Source organism: Procambarus clarkii, chromosome 14 (genome assembly GCF_040958095.1).
Source record: "Procambarus clarkii isolate CNS0578487 chromosome 14, FALCON_Pclarkii_2.0, whole genome shotgun sequence".
Taxonomy (NCBI): domain Eukaryota; kingdom Metazoa; phylum Arthropoda; class Malacostraca; order Decapoda; family Cambaridae; genus Procambarus; species Procambarus clarkii.
In genome coordinates, this window is record NC_091163.1 from 38,359,386 (window position 1) to 38,376,897 (window position 17,512).

At 44.1% G+C, this 17,512-nt stretch overlaps 1 protein-coding gene across 9 annotated transcripts in view; it reads left to right on the top strand.

Moving 5' to 3' along the window:
- Window positions 1–8,648, top strand: part of rtp (MORN repeat-containing protein retinophilin) — a 77,156-nt gene extending 68,508 nt beyond the window's left edge. For 8 of the 9 annotated variants that reach the window (XM_069324498.1, XM_069324495.1, XM_069324499.1 and 5 more), the window contains 2 exons: window positions 6,945–7,830; window positions 8,384–8,504. In XM_069324498.1, coding sequence (XP_069180599.1) covers window positions 6,973–7,830; window positions 8,384–8,392 — 867 coding nt within the window. In that variant the 5' untranslated portion in view covers window positions 6,945–6,972 and the 3' untranslated portion in view covers window positions 8,393–8,504. Of the gene's footprint in view, window positions 1–6,944; window positions 7,831–8,383 lie in introns of all 9 variants that reach the window. The other variant, XM_045762621.2, reaches the window with a different exon arrangement.
- Window positions 8,649–17,512: the final 8,864 nt, after the last annotated feature.

The following is a 17,512-nucleotide window of genomic DNA, read 5'->3' on the forward strand; positions in this document are numbered from 1 at the left end:
CTACGCAGAGACTACCACACTCCCCAGTACCACTACCAAAACTGGACAAACCATTGCCACAACAACACACCCTGGGTCAACAACACACCCTTTAAAATGGAGAATGGTAAACTATAATATTATAGCAGGAAACTAACCTGGAAATAATCAACCGCAGGTCAGAGAACTGTTGCGATTCTGTAACAAATTATTGTTCAACCAACAGATTACAGAACCAATTAGGAAAGAAAACATACTAGACCTGATATTCACAAACAATGATGAACTAATCAGACATATTACAATCTCAGATACTACATACTCAAACCATAAGCTCATTGAAGTGCAAACTAACATTAATAACGGTAGTAGGTCCAAGAGAACCTACAAGCGAGAAGGACTATTCAATCAATTCAACTTCAATGATAAGAGGATCACTGGGAAAAAATAAATATAGATCTTGCAAACATTTAATAGGAGACCATCTTAAGCAACAAAATTTCCATACAGGGAATAGCTCAACTGACAGCTGACGCATATAAGATCTGCTTGAAGCCAGTGCCTGCGAGGAGGATCAGAAAGAGGACCATTCTTGAAAGAGAATGCGGAAGACTATACAGGAGAAGGAAAAAATCACAGATATGCTTAAACAGACATGATTATCACAAGAAAGGAAAAGAAATCTAAACAGGGAGGTCGCAGAAATAGAGCAGATGTTTAAGCAATCATACGAGTCTGAGGAAATGGAATTGGAACAGAAAGCTATACAAGAGATAAAGAAAAATCCAAAATATTGTTTCATATGTGCAAAATCAAAATAAAAACATACCAAACATAAAAACATAAAGGTCCAATACCTCCAGTATTGGACCTTTAAACAAACGAGGAGTCACAAGTCAGCCCAGCCCACGTTAGTGGCTGAAATTATGTTGACCAAACCACACACTAGAAAGTGAAGGGACGACGACATTTACGTCCGTCCTGGACCATTCTCAAGTCAATTCTCAATCGACTTGAGAATGGTCCAGGATGGACCAAAACATCGTCGTCCCTTCACTTTCTAGTGTGTGGTTTGGTCAACGTATTTGGACCTTTAATTACAAATGAAGGTACGTACACAGAGGACAACAGAGAAATTAGTGAAATCGTAAGAAGCCAGTATGAGGCTATGTTTAGCACACCAATAAACAACATGAAAGTTGAAGATCCAGACATCTTCGTTATGAATGACATCCAAGCTGCAGCTGATATAACAGATATCAACACGAACTCAGAAGACTTTGAAAGAGAAATTAACAACATGCCCATGCACTCAGCTCTTGGTCCTGACTCGTGGAATTCAATATTCATAAAGAAATGCAAATTACCAGTAGTGCAAACTCTCAGTTTAATATGGAGAAAGAGCCTGGATACAGGGGAGATACCAACAGCACTTAAATCTACAAACATAGCTCCTCTGCACAAGGGAGGTAGTAAAGCTTTGGCAAAAAATTATAGATCAGTTGCACTAACATGACACACAATAACATTTTTGAAAGTGATTAGGAATTAAATTTCTAGTTTTATGGAAAATAATGAACTATACAACCCAGGACAACATGGATTTAGAGCGGGAAGATCCTGTATGTCAGTTACTCAAACACTATGACAAAATCACAGAAACCTTAGAAGAAAATCAAAATGCAGATGTTGTATATACAGACTTTGCAAAGGCATTCGACAAATGTAACCATGGAGCGATAGCCCATAAAATGAAACCAATAGGAATAACAGGTAAAATTGGGTATTGGATTTTCAACTTTGTCAAACAGAATGCAGAGAGTGACAGTCAATCAAATAAGATCAAGCCCAAGTGCAATGAAAAGCTCTGTACCCCAGGACACAGTCCTTGCACTGTTGCTAATTTTTCATTATCGCAGATATAGACAAAAATACTAATCACAGCTTCGTGTTATCCTTTGCAGACGGTACAAAAATCAGCATGAAAATTTCCTCTGTAGAAGACACTGAAAAACTGCAGGCAGATATTAATAAGGTCTTCGATTGGGCAACTAAAAATAACATTATGTTTAACGGTGACAAGTTCAAGGTACTGAGGTCTGGTGGAAACGAGGAACTTAAACGAAGCACAGGGTACAAGACACAATCAGACCTACTCATAGAAGGAAAGCAATGTGTAAAAGATCTGGAAATTATGATGTCTGACGACCTGACATTTAGTGAACATAACTGAGCAGATACAACGGCGGCCAGGAAAATGATAGGATAGATCATAAGAATGTTCAAATCCAGAGACCCCACAGCAATGCTAATACTGTTTAAATCACTGGTGTTGAGTATTGCTCAGTACTCACTTCCCTTTCAGAGCAGGAGAGATCTCTGAACTAGAGGGAATACAGAGAACACATACGGCACGCATAGACGCGATAAAACATCTAAATTATTGTGACTGTCTCAAAGCTTTCAAAAATGTACTCTCCGGAAAGGAGACGAGAAAGGTATCAAATACTGTAATATATACATGGAAGATATTGGATGGCCAGGTCCCAAATTTGCACAGTAGAATAACAACATACTGGAGCGAAAGACACAAAAGGAAATGCAGAATAGAACCCCCGTGAGGATTAGAGATGCCATAGGCACAATCAGAGCACGCTGTCTGAACGTCAGAGGTCCACAGCTGTTCAACACCCCAGCAAACATTAGAAATATTGCTGAAACAAAGGTGGATGTATTGAAGAGGCACTTAGACAAGTTCTTGCAAGAAGTGTCGGACCAACCAGGCTGTAGTGGATATGTGGGCCTGCGGCCACTCCAAGCAACAGCCTGCTGGACCAAGTTATCACAAGTCAAGTCTGGCCTTGGGCTGGGCTTGGGGGGGTAGAAGAACTCCCAGAACCCTCTCCAGGTATGCTTCAGGTATACCCATCACATGTTTCTCACTCACAACCCACCCACCACCTGTACATTGTTTTGTACCACCAATAGTGCAAAAAGGCAAACCAACAAAATCTCTAGAGAAAGGGGCAGTGAAGAATAAGGAGAGAGGGAACATGTTCCTGAAAATTGTATACACCAACATAGATGGAGTGAGATCAAAGATACTGGAGTTAAGTGATGTAATACAGCTGCAGACGCCAGACATTGTTGCACTTACGGAGATGAAACTTGAAGATGATATTTTAAACGAGGTCATATTCCCAAGGGGCTACTCAGTTTGGAGATGGGACAGAAAAATTAGGTTAAGGGGGTGGTGTTGCTGTGCTGGTGAAAGAACACCTAAAGGTGAACGAAATAATGATTGCCAATCCACGAGAAGTTGACGTAATAGCACCAGATATCTGCCATCAGAATGATAAACTATTTATCATAAATGCTGTTCACCACCAAGCAACACATGGACAAAGGAGGAGCTAGATAATAAACAAGAGGATTATAGTGAGAGCAGATAAAGATAGATCACGACTGTTGGTATTTGGCGACTTTAACTTGAAATCCACAGACTGGGAGGTATATGAAGCTAGAACAGAGGACTTTTGAACCTGTAGATTCGTAGACCTCATCCTGGAAACATAGTTGTATCAACATGCTAAACAATATATGAGGATGAGGGAGGGGGATGTTACCTCCATGCTAGATTTTATATTTACCAGGAAAGAGGAAGAGATATTTGACATTCAGTACCTTCCTCCCTTGGGTAAAAGTGGCCATGTCTTTCTGGGAATAAATTATGCAATGCGTTATAAACTGGAAGAAAATAAGGATGTTGAGGCAGTTGAAAAACCTGACTTCAGGAGAGGACATTATAGGGACCTTAGAATTTTTTTAACGAGTATAACTGGACAGACTCGTTGCTAGGCAAGGAAGTAAATGAGATGTACTGTCAAGTTTTGTGAAATACTGTATATGATAAAGGCACAAAATTTTTTATACCAAAGCAGAGATGCAGAACCAGGAAACAGAATTGGTTCAACAGAAATTGTGAGAGGGCCAGAGACCAAAAGACACAAAAATGGAATCAATATAGGAAAAGGCCAAATCCCCAAACATACCAGTGATACAAAGATGCGAGAAACCCCGCAGCCCTCGCGGTGTAGTGGTTAAGACCCTCGCCTTGCGTTTCGCAAGCGCTTTGTCCTGGGTTCGTATCCTGGCCGGGGAGGATTTACTTGTCACAAATTTTTAACTGTAGCCTCTGTTTAACTCGACCATAAAATGAGTACTTGGTTGTTAAACGATTTTTTGCGGGGTCATATTCCAGGTAACATAGGATTAAGGACTTGCCTGAAACGCTGCGCATATGAGTGGCTGTACAAGAATGTAAGAACTCATATATACTGTGTAAATAAATAAAAAATAATAAAATAAAAATAAACTACTACAGGCAGTATGGAGAGGGGCAGAAAGAAAATTTTAAAAAAGGATTTTGGACAAATGTAGAACAGAACCAGGACTATTCTATAAATTCATAAACAACAAATTGCAGGTAAAGGATAATATTCAGAGGTTGAAAATGAGAAACATTCACAGAAAAAGAAATGTGTGAAACACTAAACAAAAGTTCCAAAGTGTGTTCGTACAAAATGAAATCTTCAGGGGAACCAGACACAATAAGAATTCCAGAGAACAACATAGAGCACATAGAGGTAGGTGTCTAGAGATGAAGTGGAAAAAATGCTCAAGGAACTAAGAAAGAAAAAAGCAGTTGGTCCAGATGGAGTTTCACCATGGGTTCTGAGAGAATGTGCACCTGAGCTCAGTATCCCACTTCAACTGATTTTTTCAGACATCCCTGTGTACAGGTGTCGTAGCAAATGTGTGTAAAAAGGCTAACATAGTTCCAATCTACAAAAGTGGCAGGAGGGATGACCCCCTCAATTATAGACCTGTATCATTGACAAGTGTAATAGTCAAAATATTGGAAAAAATAATTAAAACTAAATGGGTAGAACACCTGGAGAAAAACGATATAATATCAGACTATGATTTTCGATCTGGAAGACCCTGTGTAATGAATTTACTCAGTTTCTATGATCAAGCCACAGAGATTTTATAGGAAAGAGATGGTTGGGTTAACTGCATCTATCTGGACCTAAAAAAGGCTTTTGACAGAGTTCCACATAAGAGGTTATTCTGGAAACTGGAAAATATTGGTGGGGTGACAGGTAAGCGTCTAACATAGATGAAAAATTTTCTAAGTGATAGAAAAATGAGGGCTGTGATCAGAGGCAATGTATCGGATTGGAGGAAGGTCACAAGTGGAGTACCACAGGGTTCAGTTCTTGCACCAGTGATGTTTATTGTCTACATAAACGAGATCTACCAGATGGAATACAGAAATATATGAACATGTTTGCTGATGATGCTAAGATAATAGGGTAGATAAGAAATTTAGATGATTGTCATGCCCTTCAAGATGACCTGGACAAAATAAGTATATGGAGCACCACTCGGCAAATGGAATTTAATGTGAATAAATGCCATATTATGGAATGTGAAATTGGAGAACATAGACCCCATACAACCTATAAATTATGTGGGAAATCTTTAAAGAATTCTGATAGAGAAAGAGATCTAGGGGTGGTCCTAGATAGAAAACTGTCACCTGAGGACCACATAAAGAATATTGTGCGAGGAGCCTATGCTACACTTTCTAACTTCAGAATTGGTTTTAAATACATTGATGGCGAAATACTAAATTAATTGTTCACGACTTTTGTTAGACCAACGCTGGAATATGCAGCAGTTGTGTGGTGCCCATATCTTAAGAAGCACATCAACAAACTGGAAAAGGTGCAAAGATATGCAACTAAGTGGCTCCCAGAACTGAAGGACGAACAATGAGGAGAGGTTAGTGGCATTAAATATGCCAAAACTAGAAGATAGAAGAAAGAGGCGATATGATCACTATGTACAAAATAGTAATAATAATCGATAAAATTGATAGTGAAGAATTCCTGAAACCTGGAACTTTAAGAACAAGAGAGGTCAGATTTAAACTAACAAAACAAAGCTGCCGGGGAAATATAAGAAAATTCACTTTTGTAAACAAAGCGGTAGACGATTGGAACAAGTTAGGTGAGAGGGTGGTGGAGGCTAAAACAGTCAGTAATTTCAGAGTGTTATATGACAGAGTGCTGGGAAGACGGGACACCACGAGCGTAGCTCTCATCCTGTAACTACACTTAGGTAATTACCTGTCTCCCTCACTCACAACCCACCCACTACCTGTCTTCCTCACTCACAACCCACCCACCACCTATCTCACTCACAACCCACCCACTACCTGTCTCCCTCACTCACAACCCACCCACCACCTGTCTTCCTCACTCACAACCCACCCACCACCTGTCTTCCTCACTCACAACCCACCCACCACCTGTCTCCCTCACTCACAACCCACCCACCACCTGTCTCCCTCACTCACAACCCACCCACCACCTGTCTTCCTCACTCACAACCCACCCACCACCTGTCTCCCTCACTCACAACCCACCCACCACCTGTCTCCCTCACTCACAACCCACCCACCACCTGTCTCCCTCACTCACAACCCACCCACCACCTGTCTCCCTCACTCACAACCCACCCACCACCTGTCTCCCTCACTCACAACCCACCCACCACCTGTCTCCCTCACTCACAACCCACCCACCACCTGTCTCCCTCACTCACAACCCACCCACCACCTGTCTCCCTCACTCACAACCCACCCACCACCTGTCTCCCTCACTCACAACCCACCCACCTCACTCACCACCTGTTGAACTCACACCAAGAAGGAGCTTCAACCCTTCCCAACACATTAGTCCCGCATCAGTTAATGACAGGCTCTGGGCCCACCTTTCTAAACAGCTCACACAGCCTCCCTAATATTGTGTCATCCTTGTATATTATTGTATCGTGTGTTCTCACCACTCTGGTATAATGCTAAGGCTCCGGGGTCCCGGGTCTCGTTCTTGCAGCAGTGTCGTGCCTCATCTGTACCACACCATGAATGTATGGGAGTTCCAACGCAAACTAGAGGAACTGGACAGTGGCATAGTGGTGCATCCCCACTCCATTGTGTCTTACATAATACCTCCAAATGCCAACACCCATAAGATGCTTGCACACTTCAAACAGGAACTTGTGCAGGCCAAGAAAATCAAGTCCTCGTCCAACAGGATTTCGATCATTGACTCACTACAGCGAGTAGAGGCATACTTGAAAAACTGTGGCATCTCTCAGGTCAATGGTGTCGCTCTCTATTACACTCCTCACTACCGGAATGTTAAGACTGGCATGGACGGCCCCTTGGAGCTCTGCCTGGAGCCGCCCTTCAAAATCAAAACCACAGCTTACAAGTGCAGCAATAAAGTGTGGACGGAGCCACTTTGGGAGCAAGCCAGGGCCTGCCAGGGCCAGCTGCTGTATGCCATAATTGATGCCAGCGAAGTGATCTTTGCTCTCATGTCCCCACATGGGGAGCAAATACTACATAAGCACACCAACAATGCTCCCTCCAAACATGGCCGCGGAGGCCAATCTGCGGCCAGATTTGAGCGTCTGAGGACGGAAAAGATCACCCACTACATCAAGAACTGCTTTGACCAGCTGACCACACTGTTGACGCACCACAGAGACGTAGAGGTGGTCCTGGGAGGAGCCGGCCAGGTCAAAGAGACCTTTCTTAATATGCTAACAAAGCATAACAGGTCAAAGGTCAAACACACTGTGACCCTGGGAAAAAGTGGAGAAGCCGGCCTATACGAAGCCATAGAGAAGACCAAACACGTGCTGAAGACCATCGGCAGTGATGAAAATACCCGGATGATTGATGCGGTGTTCGAACACCTACAGCGAGGTGAGGTAGGCATGGTGTCCCTCGGGGAAACAGCTGTTACTTCAGCAGTAGAAGACGGTGCTGCTCGCACCATCCTCATCTGGGACCAACTCCCTCTACCCACACACCTCATCGACTCCTGTCAACACCACCACACACACGTCAAAGTCTTCGTCAACACTACCGACAACAGCAACATTCTCGTCAACACTTTCGGTGGGGTCGCCGCCTTGCACCGGTATAATTACACACCTGCAGAGGTGCTCCTCCAGCAGCTACACCTGAAGGAATGAATGCTTTGTTATTTCTTAAAATTTTCTTTGTGTAATGTATTAATAAATAAAATGTGTAAGGAATAATGTATTAATAAATGTGTATGGGTGCGCGTGTGTATGGTTGGCCACCACTGTTAGTATTGGTGAAGGATAGGGAAGGTGGTGCAAGTTACAGTCTTAATAACCAGCAAGTATACTTTAGCCCTAATCATAATAGTAAACTCTTGTAGCATATATACACACACCGAGGAGGAGGGTATACATCCCAGTGCATGTATCCCATATATTACTGTTATCCCCTCAGGCTTGGTGACGTACGCAGACGGCTCCAATGGCTTCCCCAGAAATGAAGGTTTCTTCCAAGACTGTCGGTTTATGCGAAAGAGTCGGTGTCCGCAGGTGGTGCAGCGGGCACAGAAGGTGGCCCACATTGCTCGTGCGCAGATGGACGACTGATCCACTCATACACAATGCCTTAAAAAAACTATTTTAAGTTCCAATATACTGTATAAGATCAAAAGTGTAACTGTTAGAAATGTTTTCTTCTGGCAATAAATGTATGACATCAGTATTGTTGCAGTTATCATCCTGTGAGATGGCAATATTAGGAGAGTTGCAGCACTTAACCTGCACTCTGTAGACCCTCATATACACTAAAGTAGCAGCACTTGGTTCTGTAGACCTTTACTGTGTTGTAAATACTGTACTGTACCTTTAATAATAACTAATTGTATAAGCCTGCTATATCCCTGGAATGAGTCTTGTTGCACAATGGTTTATGACCTTGTCTTACAATCAAGGGATCAGGGTTCTATCCCCAGAGCGAGACAAGAACGGCCGAGCATGTTTTCTCTGATGATGCCTTTGTTCACTTGGCAGTAAATAGGGACTATAGAGTCAAGACAACTGTTGTGGTTGCCAAGGATACAAAAACTATAGTACTGTATCATCATTTGCAGATGACACTAGGGTCATCGTAGGGCCTCGTAGCCTGGTGGATAGCGCGCAGGACTCGTAATTCTGTGGCGCGGGTTCGATTCCCGCACGAGGCAGAAACAAATGGGCAAAGTTTCTTTCACCCTGAATGCCCCTGTTACCTAGCAGTAAATAGGTACCTGGGAGTTAGTCAGCTGTCACGGGCTGCTTCCTGGGGGTGGAGGCCTGGTCGAGGACCGGGCCGCGGGGACACTAAAGCCCCGAAATCATCTCAAGATAACCTCAAGAAGAAGAAGGGTTTTATTTGTGTGTAGACAATATGGAGGACACAGGAGATCTGAGGTAAATTGGGTCTTTCAATGGGCCACAGATAATATGATGATGTTCAATATAAATAAATTCCAGCTCCTGTGCTATGGAAAACACAATTTTTTTTTATTTTCTATGGGAAACAAAAGATTTTTTTTTAACGGAATCAGATCACACAATAGAAGGAAAAAGCAATGTAAAGGATCTGGGATTATTCATGTTGGAAGACCTTATCTTTAAAGAACACAATAGACTGGGTTATCTTGAGATGATTTCGGGGCTTTTTAGTGTCCCCGCGTCCCGGTCCTCGACCAGGCCTCCACCCCCAGGAAGCAGCCCGTGACAGCTGACTAACACCCAGGTACCTATTTACTGCTAGGTAACAGTTGCAGTTATGGGTGTCACAACTGCAAGAAAAATGACAGGTTGGATAATAAGGGCCTTCCAAACATGGGATGCTATACCAATGATGATACTTTTCAAGACACTAGTGCTCTCTAGAGTGGAATATTGTTGCTCATTAACAGCCCTATTCAGAGCTGGAAAAATTGCTGACCTAAAGAGCGTGCAAAAATCTTTTACCGCTAGAATCCACTCTATAAGTCATCTAAATTCTTGGAACCGATTAAAAGTTCTAAATCTGTATTCACGCAGGCCAGAGAGATACATAATAATCTATACATGGAAAATATTAGGGGGGGACTGGTTCCAAATCTAAACATGAACACTACATCACATACTGACTACATTAGGTTATGACTACAATAGTTATTATGAATACAATAATGACTGCAGTAGGTTAGGTACGGAAATCCAATAGGAAAAACAGCTTTTGTCAGTATAGATGGAGAAAGTTACACAGGGAATAGAACAGTGCAAGAAGGATATGCAACTCACCTATGCACAAGTGGCCAAGGAGAAGGAAAAAATAGAAGCAGTAAAGGAAGCCAAACACTGCAGCAACCAGGATAAAACAAACATTAGGCTAGAAGTCAGAAAGAAACTGGCATCAAACCCAGAATTGATGCAAAACACAGCCGATCGAAGTCCCTATTAATTTTTTATTGCAAAGAAAAGGAGATGACAACTGGATCAGAAAGAGCTGTAGAAGAAGAAAACGTAGTAGATAAAAATTGTTGGGCTAGTGGAAGGTCTTACTGTGAGGCAGTGTGTCGAATGTCTGCGACTACAGGAGAATTAATTGGCAGGTACAAAAAAGGGAAAGATCAACCCTTGAGGATCACCTCTCAACGATACTAATCAGATGGAAGAAGTACTAAGAAATGTTAGGAAATTACAAAGTGACGAGGAAGAGAAATTATGGTCACTAAGACAAGATCTTTCAAAAGAAGATGGAGAGAAGCTAAAACTAAACCTCGTCGAGGCAAAACGTCTAAATGAGAGCAGGAACGAAGAAGAAATCAATTCTTTTTTCTACAAGGTGATAGGGGTAGGCAGGCCAGTAAAATGGTACAAAGAGGCAAACCAACAAAATCATTAGAGAGAGGGGTAGTGAAGAATATGGAGAATTTCCTGAAAATTGTATACACGAACATAGATGGAGTGAGATCAAAGATACTGGAGTTATGTGATGTAATACAGCTGCAGACGCCAGCCATTGTTCACTCACGGAAACAAAACTTGATGATATTTTAAATGAGGTCATATTCCCAAGGGAATTGTCGCTCTACCTTCCAGGCCCAACCACTTGGGCCTGGAAGGTAGAGCGACAGTCTCGCTTTAAGCAGGTCGGCGTTCAATCCGTGACTGTCCAAGTGGTTCGGCCCCATTCCTTCCGGGCGTCCCATCCCAAATTCTTATCCTGACCCCCTCCAAGTGCTATATAATTGTAATGGCTTGCCACTTTATCCTGATAATTCCCTTCCTAAGGAGCTACCAAGTTTGGAGACGACACTAGGAAATTTAGAAAAGGTGGTGGTGTTGCTGTATTGGTGAAAAAACACCTAAAGGTTAAAAACATAATGATTGCCAATCCACGAGAAGTTGACATAATAGCACTGGAGATGTGCAATTAGAATTATAAACTAATAATCATAAATGCATATAGTCCATCGCCATGCAACACACAGACAAATGAGGAGCTGGATAATAAACGAAAAGGCCTTATAACAATAATGAGAGAGATTATAACGGTAGCAGATATAGATAGATCATGACTGTTGGTAATCGGCAATTTCAACTTCAAATCCATAGACTGGGAGGCATATGAAGCTAGAACAGAGGACTTTTGGATCTGAAGATTCGTAACCTCATCCTGGAAAAATTCATGTATCAACACGTTAAACAAGCTATGGGGATGAGGGAAGGGGATGTTCCTTCAATGTTGGATTTGATATTTACCAGGAAAGAGGAGGTATTTGACATTCAGTACCTTCCTCCCTTGGGTAAAAGTGACCATGTCTTTTTGGGAATAAAGTATGCAATGTGTTATACAGTACAGTAATCTGGATGAAAATGAGGAAGTCGAAGCAGTTGAAAATCCTGATTTCAGGAGAGGACATTATGGGGAACTTAGAATTTTCTTTAAGGAATTTAACTTTAGAGACTTGCTGTTAAGAAAGGAAGTAAATGAGATGTATGTCTAGTTTTGTGAAATATATGAAAAAGGCACAACAAAATTTATACCAAAGCAGAGATGCAAAACTAGGAAACAGGATTGGTTCAACAGAAATTGCAAGAGGGCCAGAGACCAAAAGACACAAAAATGGAATCAATATAGGAAAAGGCCAAACCGGGAAGAAGGCCTCCCAGCCTTCAGGGAGGAACACAATGCTCCTGGTAACACACCAGGAGCATCGTCAGTGGTTCGCCCGAACGATATGCGTATAAGAGGCTGTAAGGATTGTATGTACAGGTACTCGAACAAAAACTGGAATTCGAAGTTGAAATACCAGTATGTCCAAAAGTGCGTGCCCAGCAGAAGACAAGGTGCAGTACAGAGGTGGAGGTGGCACCACACGGAGCCACCCCACCCCCAGAAGCAGGGAAAAGAACGAAGTGACTTCCCCACATATAAAATCCAGAACACCCCCAGCATCCAGAGGGCTATGACTGGAGAAAGAAGACGAGCGAGAAGCCGTAGAAAAACCGCAATAAACAAACGCGGAACACACGAGTACACCGCCCAGAAAACGAAACGAACACCCCGACCCCAGCACGCGAGGTATGAACCGCACCACCCATCTACGGGCGGTGCGGCTCGTACACCAGTCGTACATACACATATTGTACAAACACCAGCAAGGCGTGCGTAAGGAAGATGAGTCATGTCGAAACTGGAAGGAGAGACGATATGAAACAAAACATGGCGAAACAGAAGCGAAAGAAGACAAGGTGGATGGAAGGGGACCAACGAGTTCGAAAAAAGACCAGAGGGAAACCTCACCGGAAGTTAACAGTCATTCCAATAATATTAGAAGGTACGAAGAGGTCCGCGAACCAACGAGAACCACGACAAGCAAGCAGAAATGCACGTAGGTACATATGGACAAAAAGACACCCCTGAACAAGGGACATGCAGGGGACCTCGATACGAGGGGAACAGCATCGCGACGGAAGCACGAAAAGGGGTAGGAAAAGAGGGTGAAACACCCCCCAGGAATGACGGGGACCGACAGACCCAAAGGGACACGAAACCGAACCCAGGGAGGGGTTAGACCCGAAACCAACATGAATGCAGAGGGGGTAAGGAAAACCCCACTCTGAGGAACTGCAAACCCTGCACCGAGGGTACAAAGACCCAAGCGGGTCAAAACGGGGCCGAGGCATCCCAGGCAACCCCCTCCCCAACCCTGGGGAACCCCAACGGCAGGACCCGGGGCCGAGCCGTACCCCCAAAGCCCCAGCCTCACAAGGAAAAGCTGGGGCAGCCATGCAAAACTCTAAAGAAGGGAGCCCACTGGTCAGACCCATACGGCATGGCAGGAGGAACAGACGCGAATGCCCCTGCCCCCACATCATAATAGGAAAACCCCCAAGACTGCCCGAGTCTCAACCCAACCAGACCCTGTTCCAACCCCAAAACCCGCCTACGGTTCGGAGCCGGAAGCAAGGGGAGGAAGAATGCACAACAGAAGGGGGAAGGACTAGGAGCAGCAGAAGGAACCAGAGCCGAAGCGACCCCCACTCCCAAGTCCAGAACACCAACAACCAAAACGGGGCATCCGGGGCCACAACCAACCAAAATCATTGCAGCAACCAAAACCTAGCATGCAATGCCACAGCCGCCTGTACCCGCTTATCACGACCAGTGGCCCGGGTGAATGAGAGCACGTACAGACAACACCTGTTGCACGACTCCGGGTCAAAATTCCAACGACCCAACAGGCAGCAAGGCGGAGGCAAAACAGGTGAGTGTCACCCTGAGACATGGGGACAGAGCAACCTTCAAACTCGCAAGACGCGAGGGGAGGATGCTGAGGTCACATTCATCAGACCACAGAGCCCCCATGGGGTTTCCCAGGGCTTTTAGCCTTGGTAACACGCTAAGGGAAAACCAGGCAGGGTACTGCAAACTGGCGCCCAAGTCTACCAAACTTCTAAAAGCTGAACCCCTGGGATGTGTCCACTCACGGGGGCCAAGCGGGGAGCACCACCAAATAGAAAATATATAGACAAAATTCCTAAAACAGCCAAGTCGACCACAAAGGCAGAACTCCCCACCAGGCAAAAACAAAAAAAGAAAAACTCTGTAAGAGGACAACGTACCCAGGCGGAACAGAGCCGGACGCTGTCATAGGTGAAAACTAGCTGTGCAGTGCCCCACGCCCCTACCAGTGGCAAAAACTACCTCCTACCCAGAGACAAACAAGGACAACAAAACCCGAGCTGACCCCAAGGGCAGCCCAGTACCGAGCAGTAAAGGGCACAGTGGAGGTAGAACCCAAGGTGACTTGTGGAAGGTGGCCCCAAGCTCCAAGGGCAGTACTTACAGGGCACCTAAAGAAGAGCCCCCTAGGCGCATGCAGCCAGAGTACCATTGAATCTCATTCCTGGCTCACCCCACCGGTAGAGACAGCCCACACCACAAGGCACTGAACTGAAACAAAACCGGAGCCAGAGGCACTCGACTGGCCAGTAATCACATCAGCCAAGAATTGACGGTTGGATTGCCAGCGCAGATGGTCTGGGGCTCCCCCTTCCCCCTCCTGGGGGGGGGGGGGGTGCGCAGACGGCGGCACGGCGACGTGATGATGTCATGATAGTTTGATAATTTTGTTTTTAAGAGTTCTGTCCACTCGTTCGGCTTTCGGTAGTAATATTTTCACCAGAATAGGAGTTTGTTTTGGGGCGCCTACCTTTCTGGGTGCCTGTCTTGGTCGATGGCAGACATAGAATGCTCCCAACCACAGGGAGGTTTCTATAGGCCATTGCTCCTCGTGCCTCTGTGAGGGGGCCAGGTTCTGGCTCGTGGTCCCTGGTAGGCAAAACTCCAAGCACTTTCACTGATGCCAGGAAGTTATACATATCCACTCAGCCTGGATAGCTCCGGGGAGCCGACGGGGCTCCCCCCAGAAACTATATTATAACAGACAAAGTATGGTTTTCGATCTGGAAGATCAAACATAATGAATTTACTCAGTTTCTATGATTTGAGCCACTGAGATTTTACAGGAAAGAGATGGTTGGGTTGATTGCATCTATCTGGACCTAAAAACCAACGTTGAATGTAATGAAATGTCATTTTCTGAGCCCCGGAGGCTCCCCAAAGCTAACTGGGCTTATATGTATGTATTAGACCATGGCATCAGTTGATTGGAGTTCTTACCCACCAGGGACCATGAGCCAGAACCTGGCCCCGCTTAGAGAGGTACGAGGAGCAATGGCCTATGGAAACCCTCTCATATTTGGAAGCATTCCATGTCTGCCATCGAGCAGGGTTTGGCACCCAGTAAGGTAGGCGAAACAAAACAAACCCCACAGTTTGGGAAGACGGTCTTCTCACAGACATAACAACACAGGATAAAAACTCACACTTGTATCTTTGTGAAATTTATGTAAAAAATTTACACCAAGTCTCTTGCACTCTCCTGAGTGCTTTGTCAAGGTCTGAGTGTGTTTAGAACAAGACTTACATCTCAATGTCTAATCACACACTCAGACCTTGATAAAGCACTCGGGAGAGTGCGAAATATTTGGTGTAAATTCTTTACATAAATTTCACAAATACACAAGTGTGGGTTTTTATCCTATGATATCAGTCATGCTGCAGCATTTGTAAAAGCCAAATTGAGAGAGACAGAGAGGTAGCACTAGTGTTCTTAGAACCACATTAGACAGACCTTGACAATACATTCAAAAAGCTTGCAGATGCAACTACTGTACATGTGTTCGAATCCAGGTGGGGTTTGTAACATGAGAATTTACCGTGTCAATGAGGTGCTTAAAGATCAGTACATCATCAAGGCATATGTTCATCATTTTGGCACATCTGTGCCAGATAAGTACGACGGGCTCACCATAGCCCGTGCTACTTGGAACTTTTTGTTCAGAGTAGCCGTATCAAAAACAACAACAAGCATCGTGACAAAGATCAAGATACTTGGGCCACATAGCGGGGCCAAACAAATCTTGGAACATAGCACCGTTAAGAAGAATCAAGCATGTACGAGCGCAGCGGCAGTGCCATTAATCCCCATTATAAAGGAGAGGGGGGGGGGGGATGTAAAAAGGCACAGTTGTCACAATGGAAGACCACTGGGGGCTTGGGGGTTTAACTCTGCTATTGAAGTGGGAGGGTAACAGAGAAAGTAGAGGGAAGTCAGAGATGAAGCCTGGTCTGGGCCCAATGTGGCCAGGGCTTAGGAGCCCCACCTTCCATCACAGTTCAGCTCGGGGGGACCTGGTGACCCATCACACGAGTCTAAGGAGAAATAGGGTCAGAAATTAACATGTATAAAAACAACAGAGAAAGTCTTCAATGTCCAACACCCCGACCCACCATGGGGCAGTGGAAGAGCTAGTGCTTATTGGTCGAGGTGTGCGCATTCCTGAATTCAAGTACTCCTACTGAAGAAATAAATATGGTTCCACAATCCTATAGTGTCTCTTACTAGACTAGAATCTCAAAGAAGAATTGTAGTGGATCTCCAGACAAATGTATTTGAGATAGCCAAGTGCTCCTGCTTTTGCCAAAGTAATCAATTTAGGCTTATGAGGTTCATTTTAAGGAGTTTGTAGTGACCACTCATGTTAACAATTGCCACAGGAATTACTGTGAAGCCATAACTGCCAAAACTGTGCTGAATGTCAAAATATACCTAGAAAAGATAATTAGGGCAAATGGGGAACCTTCGACAAGCCGCCTGCTTGCTGTCTTCATCGAGGCCACTAGGGTTAGTGGCCCTCAGGTAAATCATGACTGAAAATGTTACCATCTTCCAACTGCCACTTCTGCTACAGAAAAAGAGTATGAATGTCTTACCTTTTGGGAGGAAAGAGGAGGAGGCTTAAGTTTTCCTCTTGGCTGGATGAAAGAGGTATAGGGAGCAGGATTGTTGTTGCAATTTAGTCGATGTCTTCACAAGTTTCAGATATTGGAGGATGTTGGGGTAAATATCTGCAGTGGTTTGGATTGAAACAGGAAGGTGAGGGTTGTGTAAGTTATTACCAAAGTGTACAGTCAGTAAATGTAGTGACAATTACCTAAGCATAGCTACAGGATAAGAGCTACACCCGTGGTGTCCCATCTTCCCAGTACTCTGTCATAGAGCACTTTGAAACTACTGATGGTTTTAGCCTCCACCACCTTCTCATTTAACTTGTTCCAACTGTCTACTACTGTTTACAAAGGAAAAGTTTTCTTTTATCTTCTAGTTGTGGCATGTTTAATGCCTTTAGTCTCCCCTCGTAACTCATTTTTCAGTTCTGGAAGCCATTTTTTAGCATGCCGTTGCATCTTTTCCAGTTTATTTATGTGCTTCTTGGAATTTTGGCACCATACAACTGCTGCATATTCCAGTTTTGGTCTCACAAGTCATGAACAGTTTTAGTATTTCATCATCCATGTAATTAAAAGTAATTGTGAAGTTGGAAAGCACAGCATATACTCCTCACACAATGTTCTTTGTGTTCCTCTGGTGACAGTCTATAATCCAGAACCATCCCTAGATCTCTTTCTTTGTTAGAGTTCTTCAATTCTTTTCCACATACAGTAATTGTATGTGCT